The 11,273-nt window shown below is 38.6% G+C and overlaps 1 protein-coding gene across 1 annotated transcript; it reads left to right on the top strand.

The window, feature by feature from the left end:
- The first annotated feature begins 389 nt into the window (after positions 1-389).
- Positions 390-8,367, top strand: LOC130014117 (uncharacterized). Its single transcript, XM_056103011.1, has one exon. It carries the CDS (start codon positions 2,041-2,043, stop codon positions 7,633-7,635), a length of 5,595 nt encoding a protein of 1,864 aa, XP_055958986.1. The 5' UTR covers positions 390-2,040; the 3' UTR covers positions 7,636-8,367.
- Positions 8,368-11,273: the final 2,906 nt, after the last annotated feature.

The following is an 11,273-nucleotide window of genomic DNA, read 5'->3' as shown; positions in this document are numbered from 1 at the left end:
TTACGATGTAACCCGGTGGGAAGATGTTAGTGCCGAAATGTAAATCAACAATCATCACAGTATTCTGTCTTGTGGTTTCAGTTAAGGTTATAAGTTCCATAAATTTATAATCACCGAATGAAGGTTGTGATTTAAACTTGACGATATAATATTACTTAATTAGGATGTTATTTGAACATTTAAATAGTTCATAAATTCTAACTTTGATATTTCTAATCATTATTAAATAGAATATTCGTGCACTAGTATCAAGAATATACAGTCAAAATGGGTAACAAATAATGTTATTTTTTGTCATGGTTGATTGATTAGAATCCTTGATATCGTTCACCTATATAGGTGTTAGTAACAACTGCGCCGTGTTGTGATACCTGATTGGGGCCTGTTACTGTTGTTAAATAGTTAGTGGTCTCATTCCCTGTTTGTTTGTCAGAGTTAACAGGAGTGCCTGGTATGACCTAGGCTCAAATTTGTTGTATCATGGGGAGTACTTATTGTTTACCTTATATTATATAGTTTATGCGTGGTTTTTCTTGCATAGCCAGCCACATACCTCAGAATTTATCTGTATATGAATTATGCAAATTAATCTAGGTTCTATCCATGTTCTTAACATGCATCCATCAGCCTTTAAATAATAGTCAAAAGTATTAAGGATTACTCAGCACATGGTTGGTGAGTTGCGAGCATAGTGGCGGACATGTTGTAGTGAATTACCCCTGTAAACTCATAGAGTTTTTATGTCTGAATTGAGTCTGAATTGAGTCAGAATTATGTCTGAATTAAGTATGAAAAGAGCCGAAAATGATCTATGAAACTTAAGTAATTTTGTTCTCTGTAAACATTCAATTACATTCAGTCAGTAAACTAATATAAAACCTATGACGATTCTTCTGTTTTAAAAGTCAAGACTCAAGTGACGGTAGTCAACAGAATCCGGAAAGTTCTAGCCCAGTCAGCCGTGCCTGCCCTACTGCCATGCGCCTAGTTAAGCTCAGTGCACGACGTGCGATGTGTCGTGCACGGCAGCTATAGTAAAAACTCTCAGTTTATAATGTGTAATAAAGTTGGAAAGAAAGGCACTATGGCCTAGCCTAGAGAGTAGCCTGTGACTGGATCGTTGCGACTCGGAACTTGTTCATGCGTTTAGAGAATGTGTTCCTGTGTTCCAGTTACCAGAATCTACTATTGTTGCGGTAAGGCCTTAGGCCTATAGAACTTTGACTGGATCGTTGCGACTCGAACGTGTTCATGCTTTTAGAGAATATGTTCCTGTGTTCCAGTTACAAGAATCTACTATTATTGCGGTAAGGCCTTAGGCCTATAGAACTTTGTCTGGATCGTTGCGGCTCGAACTTGTTCATGCGTTTAGAGAATATGTTCCTGTGTTCCAGTTACAAAACCTACTATTGTTGCAGTTAGGCCTTAGGCCTAGATAGCTTTGCCTGGATCGTTGCGGCTCGAACTTGTTCATTGTTTGGAGAACCTGTTCCTGTGTTCCAGTTATAGAATCTACTATTGTTGCGGTTAGGCCTTGGGCCTAGAGAACTCTGCCAGGATTGGTGCGACTCGGTATTGTCTCATGCGTTTAAGAACTTGTTCCTGTTCAAGTCATCTTTTGAATCGTTGCGTTTGGGACTCGTTGATATGACTTTGGCATTTTTTTACCCACTCAGTTACTTATAGAATTTATAATGATTCTATTCTTTATGTGATATAATGATTAGACACTATTTCAAATTTGAGGAAACTAGTTAAGTAATTGTTTGTGAAATATTTGTAAATTCATAGAGTATTGATAACTGATTATGTTTGTATCAAATGCGTAATTACCTTTCAATCAGAATACTTTAATGTCATTGGAATTAATGTAACTAATTTGTTGGAATATGTTTGGATCATGGTGTCAATAGTTGGCTTTGAATTTGCGCTATTTTATGTATGCAATATATATGAATATCATTGTTAAACTTTATACATGTATATGTCACTTGTGTTTCAGGATTAACATGTTTTAGATTCAATTAGGTCATAGGCACAATGTCATCATCCCGTTCACACAAATCCACTTCGTCCTTTGTTACAAAAAGTATTGCGTCGCGTTCTAGTTCAAAATCTAAATTTGCAGCCGAAGCAGCTGCCTTAAGGGCTAAGTTAAAATACTTAGATGCGGAAAGTAAGGCTCGACTTGAATTAGAAAGGATCCAAACACAAAGAGACATTGAGATAGCTGAAGCTGCGCTAAAATCATACGAGGATGATCATTACAGTGCAAAGAAAGAAATAGACTTATCGAGTGACCTAGAGAATATTCAAAATCGTAATGAATATGTTAGAGACTATATTAATCAAATGCCTGATGCTGAAACACTATCACTGTTACCTCAAACTACAGTACCACCAACGCGACAGTTTGACATTCTACCAGGTTCTGCCCCATCTTCAGTTCAAAACTCAAGTTCCTCTCAACAACAATCGGATATTGTAAATCTTGCGCAAACACTAGTGGATCAAATGAATCTAACGAAATTACCTATTCCAGAACCACCATTATTCAAAGGCAACATCCTTCAGTACCCAGCATGGAAAAACACCTTTAACACTCTGATAGAAAGAAAATCAATTCCAGATCAAGAAAAACTGTTTTATTTGAAGAGATACCTGGATGGCGATGCTAAAGATTCGGTGGAAAGTTATTTTCTCCTCGACTGTGCGGATGCGTATCATGATGCCAAGGCTTACCTGGAAAAACTGTATGGCGACCCCTTCAAGATTGCTCAAGCCTTCCGAGACAAATTAGAGAACTGGCCTCGGATATATCCGCGTGATGGAGCTGCTCTGCGAAAACTTTCAGACTTTTTAAGGCAATGTCAAACTGCAATGATTTCCAACAAGTCTTTATCAGTGTTAAATGATCCTAGAGAAAATCGTAAGCTGTTATGTAAGCTACCTGAGTCAATATACAGCAGATGGGCGGTTAAAGTGCATGATTATAAGACACAGCATCAAGACTTCCCACCCTTTCAGGAATTTGTTCGTTTTATCACTCGTGAATCAGATATAGCATGTGATCCTGTTACTTCTCAAATATTCAAGCCTTTAAACACAAGTCAAGGTCATTCAAGTGGTTATTTTAACAATGCGAATTCACATCGGAGATCAAATGGCTTCAAAAGCTTTCAGGATCGGAAAACTCCAAGTGCGACATCATTGGCTACAGGAGGGACCGATACATCTAATAAATCAAGTGGTTTTATTCAACAGTGTGCACTTTGTAAAGGAAGGCATCATCTTAATGAATGTCCTAAATTTTTAGAGAAAACCATACCCGAGAAGAAAAGGTACATTGAGGAAAATCGACTCTGTTATGCATGTATGTTTCTTGGACATCTTTCTAAGCACTGCAGACAACGGTTATTTTGCTCAGTATGCAGTAAAAGGCACCCTACAAGTCTTCATGGAGATACGCTCCCCTCCAATGAAAGGGAACAGGCTGTTAGTCATAATGCGAAGGTGAATTCTATTGAAGATAAGAGTTCTATGATAGTTCCTGTTTGGCTTTCGCATGTAGATAACCCAGAGCATGAAAAACTTACTTATTTGCTACAGGATTCACAGTCTGATACCTCCTTCTGTACGAATAATTCGGCCAATGAGTTGGATGTCAATGGTAAACCTGCACATTTGATGTTATCCACTATGTCTGCTGAAAACCAGCTGATTGATTGTAGAAAGATTTCTGGTTTACAAGTTAGGGCTTATAACAGTGATCCAGCCTCCAAAAGAATTTCACTTCCCCCTGTATTCACAAGAGATAGGATACCAATAAATAGATCCCACATACCTACCCCTGAGATGGCAAGAAAGTGGCCGCACCTGTCTAAGATTGCGTCTGATATTCCACCTCTAATGGATTGCGAAGTAGGTTTGTTGATTGGATACGACTGCCCCAAGGCTCTCACTCCAAGAGAAGTGATACCTCACGACAATACTGGCCCCTTTGCGCTGAAGACAGATTTAGGTTGGGGAATTGTCGGAGTCGTCAGTGGACTTCCAGATGAGTCAGAGTTCGATGCGATTGGTAGCAGTAGTCAAGTTTTCTCTTGTTCAACAGATGCAGCCGAAGTTAGATTCTCGTTGCGAAATAAGGTCAAGGAATTAATTAATCCAGCAGAAGTTTTAAAAATGATGGAAATGGATTTTAGCGAGCGATCATTCGAAGGATCAGGAATTTCTAGAGATGATCAGCAATTCCTTGATAAGATGAACTCCTCGATAAGAATGGTAGAAGAACATTATGAGATGCCCCTACCATTTCGAAGCGAAAGGCCATTTCTACCAAATAATCGTCAAGCAGCAGTTAGTAGATTGAATTTACTTACCAAAAGGTTTCAACGCAATGTTGAGTTCAAGACGGACTACAGCACTTTTATGGATGAGATCATCACAAACGGCTATGCGGAGTTGGTACCAGAAGATGAAATTCACTGCGATAATGGTCATATTTGGTATATTCCACATCACGGAGTTTACAACGTGAATAAGCCTGGTAAAATACGTGTCGTATTTGACTGCAGTTATACACTGAATGACCATCTACTAAAGGGACCCGATCTTACTAATAGCCTTTTTGGTGTGTTATGTCGATTCAGATCTCGAAAAATTGCGTTCGTCTGCGATATTGAAAAAATGTTTTTTCAATTTAAAGTTACTCCAGTAGATAGGGACTATTTGAGATTTTTGTGGTGGAAGGACGATAAAATAACAGATTATCGTATGTCTGCGCATTTGTTTGGCGCTGCGTCTTCTCCTGGATGCGCCAACTATGGACTTAAGAGAGCTGCTAACGACTTTGAAGATGAGTTTGGATCTTGCATTGCGGACTTTGTTCGAAATAACTTTTATGTGGACGACGGCTTGTTATCCGTAGATACTGAATGGGAAGCCATAGAAATCGTGGATAAGAGTAAGAAACTTTTAGCAAAATGTGGATTGCGTCTTCATAAGTTTGTTTCAAACTCCAAAAAGGTTTTACAAGAAATTCCTGTGCAAGACCGTGCTTCGACTGTTCAATCGTTGGAGTTATTCAGTGATGAGTTGCCAGTTGAACGTTGCTTAGGAGTCCAGTGGTGTGTACAGTCGGATACCTTTCAATTCCGCATCTCCTTAAAGGATCAACCTCTTACACGACGTGGTATTTTATCTACTGTATCTTCAATCTATGACCCCCTTGGATTGATTTCCCCTGTGATATTGGTCGGAAAGCAAATTTTGCAAGAACTTTGTAGAAATCAAACCGATTGGGATGCAGAAATCCCTGAAGAACTCCGCACCCGGTGGGAGGCTTGGAGATCAAATCTGATAGACCTAGAAAAGCTGAAGATCGACAGATGTTTTAAGCCCAAGGATTTCGGTGAAGTACAGATCGCTGAATTGCATCACTTTTCGGATGCCTCTACTTATGGATACGGACAGTGCTCCTATTTGCGACTTGTAGACGAGAACAATAAAGTGTCCTGTTCGCTTGTTATGAGCAAGTCTCGTGTTACCCCTTTGAAACCCATAACGATCCCAAGACTAGAATTATCCGCTGCACTGGTGTCGGTCAAGGTCAGCAATCAATTACGAGCAGAACTAGACTATGAAAATGTGATCGAAAGTTATTGGACAGACAGTAAGGTAGTTTTGGGCTACATCAATAATGATGCTCGTCGTTTTCATACCTTTGTTGCCAACAGAATTTCACAAGTACGGGATTCAACAGAACCAAACCAGTGGTATTACGTTAAATCAAGTGAAAATCCTGCTGACATAGCCTCGCGTGGGGTGACTGCTCATGAGCTTTTAAACTCCAAATGGTTTTCTGGACCTGATTTTATTTGGAAACCAACTATTCAGGCTTCAGAGGAACAAATCGGCACTACTGTCCATGGAGATGATCCTGAAGTAAAACATGTCACGTCACTTGCTACGCACACCCAGAAAACCCAGAAAACGTTTGAACTTTCTCGACTTAGCCACATATCAGACTGGTTTCATGCGAAAAGATCCATTGCTTTGTGTTTGAAATTGAAAGATTACTTGCGAAGAAGACTTCAAACTAAGGATCTTAAGGAACCTGTATATGGTCCATTGTTGGTTGAAGATTTGCGTAAAGCAGAGCTTGAAATCATTAGGCTTGTTCAAGCTGAGGCCTTTGGGGACGAAATAAAGCTTATTCAGGAGTCTACTCGGTCGACGGATGGATCAGTAACAAAATGTCTCAAGAGATCATCTCGTCTATTCAAATTAGATCCTTTTATGGATTCCAATGGAATTCTGTGCGTAGGAGGAAGACTTAAAATTTCTGGTTACGATGTTATGGATAAACACCCAATGATTCTGCCTAAGAAAAATCATATTACAGACTGCATCGTTCGTTACTTTCACGAGTTAGCTGAACATCAAGGTAGAGGGATTACAACCAATTTTATTCGCTCAAATGGTTTTTGGATAATTGGATGTAGTCGATTAGTTTCTTCATGTATTCTGCGCTGCGTCACATGTAGAAAACTTCGGGGACGTTTACAAGGGCAGAAAATGAGTGAGCTACCAAAGGATCGCATACAAGAAGCACCACCGTTTACCTATTGCGGAGCAGATTGCTTTGGGCCGTGGTATATTAAACAAGGACGGAAGGAAATTAAACGCTACGGCCTCCTTTTCGTGTGCATGTCTAGTCGTGCAGTACATATTGAAACTTTGGATAACTTAAGTACAGACTCATTTATCAATGGATTACGACGGTTCCAGTGCCTCCGTGGTCCGATTCGTCAATTGCAGTGCGATAATGGGACAAACTTCGTTGGTGCGTCTCGTGAATTAACTGAAAGTCTCAAGAATTTAGACAACAAATACATTCAGAAATATCTCTTGGAGAATGGTTGCGACTATTTTGAATTTTGCTTCAATGTGCCTACTGCGAGCCACATGGGTGGCGTTTGGGAACGCCAGATCCGCACAATTCGGAGTGTGCTGTCATCGATCATTCATAAAACTGGATCTCAATTAGATGACGAATCATTGAGAACATTTATGCATGAAGCAGCTGCGATAATCAATAGTCGACCTTTAACAGTAGACAATTTGAATGATCCACAGTCTTTGTCACCTTTAACCCCTAATCACATTTTAACCATGAAGTCAAGGATTGTGTTACCTCCTCCAGGACAATTTCTACAACAAGATGTCTATTCTCGTAAGCGCTGGAGAAGAGTGCAGTATGTATCCAATCAGTTTTGGAATCGATGGAGATTAGAATACTTACACAACCTTCAACAACGTAGTAAATGGATTAAACCATGTCGTGATATGTGTGATGGTGACATTGTGCTAATCGTGGATGATAATTTATCCCGTAACAATTGGGCATTAGCTCGCATTATTGAAATTATTAGAGATGGTGACAACCATGTTCGTAAAGTAAAAGTTGTGTTAGGTGACTCCAAGTTAGATTCTAATGGTAAACGTGTTCAAAAGCAAACAATCTTGGAACGACCTATACATAAACTTGTTTTGGTTTTAGAGACCGGGGGTTCCCCTTCGAGGAGCCACTTTTACGGATCCTTAGCTCGTATGAGCAGAAGTAGAGCTTAGTAATTATGTAACTTGATTGGTAATTTTGAATTAAGTAGAATTAGTATGTTAGTGTTTTGAATTCATATTAAATATTAAGATTGTCAGACTTACTGCGAAATTTTGCTACTTTTAGTGTTAGTCATGTATTATAAGTTAAAGAGTTTCTGGTTACATTGAATTGACATAGTAGTTGAGTATGTTAGTTAATAGATTATTATTTGAAAATCAGTTAAACTAATTTTGGGAAGCCATGTTACTGTTGTTAAATAGTTAGTGGTCTCATTCCCTGTTTGTTTGTCAGAGTTAACAGGAGTGCCTGGTATGACCTAGGCTCAAATTTGTTGTATCATGGGGAGTACTTATTGTTTACCTTATATTATATAGTTTATGCGTGGTTTTTCTTGCATAGCCAGCCACATACCTCAGAATTTATCTGTATATGAATTATGCAAATTAATCTAGGTTCTATCCATGTTCTTAACATGCATCCATCAGCCTTTAAATAATAGTCAAAAGTATTAAGGATTACTCAGCACATGGTTGGTGAGTTGCGAGCATAGTGGCGGACATGTTGTAGTGAATTACCCCTGTAAACTCATAGAGTTTTTACGTCTGAATTGAGTCTGAATTGAGTCAGAATTATGTCTGAATTAAGTATGAAAAGAGCCGAAAATGATCTATGAAACTTAAGTAATTTTGTTCTCTGTAAACATTCAATTACATTCAGTCAGTAAACTAATATAAAACCTATGACGATTCTTCTGTTTTAAAAGTCAAGACTCAAGTGACGGTAGTCAACAGAATCCGGAAAGTTCTAGCCCAGTCAGCCATGCCTGCCCTACTGCCATGCGCCTAGTTAAGCTCAGTGCACGACGTGCGATGTGTCGTGCACGGCAGCTATAGGGCCATTAATTAAGAAAGCTGTGTGTGTGAAATAGTTTTACTTGACGTACGCGTCCACATAACTAATATCGCAGACAACAAATTTGCGTTTATCTAATTGCAAAAGAAGGACCGCCGTGTTATTTCATATTGAAACCAAACAGCATGTAATCAAAGAAGGCTTTTATCCGCCATATTTAATATTGTCACGTGACATTGTTATGTTTTTTTCGCTTGGGTAGCGTTTATTATACACGATAGAACTCCAGTATAGTAAACCATAGCTATGGACAATATCATGTCCCAAATAAATAATCTAATTTGTAGATCGGCAGTTTGTCAAGTGAAGATCCGAACATTATTTGTATGGCTCAATTTGTTGATAGCAAATACCGCTAATAATTATCTTGGATAAAAAAAAACACGCTTAGTAAACGAGGCAATTTTACCCAGCCTCGTTCTGAACAAAAAACCTCGTTCCAAAACGGGGCAATTTAAAAAACCTCCTTTTGGAACTCCAGACAAAACGAGGCATTTTTTTTTACCTCGTTAGAACGAGGCAAAAACGAGGCAAAAATTTTAACACATTTTTGCCTCGTTTGGACAGAAATGCCGAACGAGGCATTCTGAGGTTTATAGTGTATGTTCTATTGATCATACATAGACCTATAACTAGAATTGTGATAATAGTTCTTCGCTTTGTGGGCACTTACTTCACACGAATAGCAATACACATCTGGTGGAAGCTTGCAGGAATAGCAATACACATCTGGTGGAAGCTTGCTAGAATTGTGATAATAGTTCTTCGCTTTGTGGGCACTTACTTCACACGAATAGCAATACACATCTGGTGGAAGCTTGCAGGAATAGCAAAACACATCTGGTGGAAGCTTGCAGGATTTGGAAACATGTCCAGTTTCCCCACAATTGAAGCAAATGGGAATTTTTACACGTTTGGTTGGTTTCAGGATGTCCACATAATTTTTAAATGTTTTAACTAACTCAGCTGTTCCTAAATCACTCGAATGTTTTCCATCTTTCCAGTACATGTTCAAATCATAAGAAAATATTGGACGATAATTAATAAGGATATACGCGAGTTCTTACACACCTTTTCATATATCGCATTTATGGGAGCAACGTCCACATCACATCGAACTCGCGACAGGAGTATATTTGTAGATGGACAGGCACCTTGATTATATCTTGATGCTGTAAAGATTTCTTCTTTGGCTCATGTCATCACCACCTACCAATATAATAATGTCTTTAAAGTCAGGTAGATGATAGTAGGACAGTTGTCTGTATATAGTGGGTATAATTCCACCCTTTATACAATTCACTGTTACAGTTTCTATTAAACCCCTTGGAGTAATTCTTTGAAGGATGGAGCTACCAATTATGAATGTCCCTTTGACTTGATTTTTGAGTCTCTATTCAGGTGCTCCTACTATGTCTCAGAAGACCTAATTCCCGGGGTCCGAGGGCAGACCCTCTCTGAGGTCTCGGACGACCTCTAGGTCTGCCCACGTCTCTCTCTCTAGGTCCCCCTAGGTCTGCCTGGATTCCTGATGTTGTTGTTGTTAGTTAGTTGTATTTTACGTCCGCTTCCACGGAGGTGATATCGCAGACAAGAGGATTCCTAATTGTTGTTAGTTGTATTTTACGTCCGCTTCCACCGAGGTGATATCGCAGACACTAACATTTTATGTATTCAAGGTGCAATAATTTACAATGTGATTAGTGAAAAAGAGGATAATTAGGTTTTTATATATATGTACAGAAGACAGTAGATAATAGAAAGAGACATGGGATAACAGGTGCAAAGAATAAAAAGGTGCCAGTGGACGTTTACAAAACAGACGAATTTGTAACAAAACAGACATGAATGTGGACGAACATATGGACAGGGACAAACATTTAGACATAGTATGCACATATATATATATATATATATATATATATATATATATATATATATATTTAGGTCGTTTTCGTCGGTCTGGTCGATTTGTTCGGTTGAATGGCAGGGCGGCAACTCTTCCTTGGGGCTTGTTGGTGAGTGTAAGGCCTGGACCATTCTTCCTTCCATTTGGTTTTGTTGTCCGGTATGGTGGTTGATTTCGTCATTATTTCTGTTGTTCATTCCTTTGTTGTTGGTTCTCTGAAGGAAGAATCCAGCGCCTGAAAAGAGAAAGCTAGAGAAAAAAGAGTAGCTGGTCTTGTGATGGTTTTGTTTTTATTTCGTCTAGTAAGGTTTCGGGGGGGGGGGGGCTGGGGTTGGAGAGAAAAAAAAATTGCATTTATGGCAAGTTAGTATGATATACATTCAATCAAAATTTATTAGGAGTTGATAAATACAATAATACATATATGGTGGCTTAATATGATCTACAATCAATACTTATTTAGTCAATTAAATAAAAGTGTAAAAAATATTTGCGCTAACACCCTGATTCATTACTTAATAGTTTTATTTGTGGTGTAGGACAGGTGGCTATTCCCTCTAGGGGGACGTTTTTTCGCTTCATCCTACATTGTATAATTTGATTTATTAATTTTATCGGAGTTTTATTAGTAGTGTAGGGCGGTTTACGCTTTCTTCTAGGGAACATTTTTACGTTCCGCCCTACTGTTTAATTGATTAATTTTATTATTTTATGTATTTGGTCATGCCTATATTTATTAGTAGTGTAGGGCGGTTTACGCTTCCTTCTAGAAGACATTTTTACGTTCCGCCCTACTGTTTAATTGATTATTTTATGTATTTGGTC

This window comes from Patella vulgata, chromosome 8 (genome assembly GCF_932274485.2).
Source record: "Patella vulgata chromosome 8, xgPatVulg1.2, whole genome shotgun sequence".
NCBI lineage: Eukaryota > Metazoa > Mollusca > Gastropoda > Patellidae > Patella > Patella vulgata.
The sequence above is the reverse complement of the archived record's forward strand: the minus strand, read 5'-3'. Positions and strand labels throughout refer to the sequence as shown.

Coding starts and splice junctions, on each gene's coding strand:
- LOC130014117 (XM_056103011.1), top strand. CDS start 2,041: ATGTCATCATCCCGTTCACACAAATCCACTTCGTCCTTTGTTACAAAA.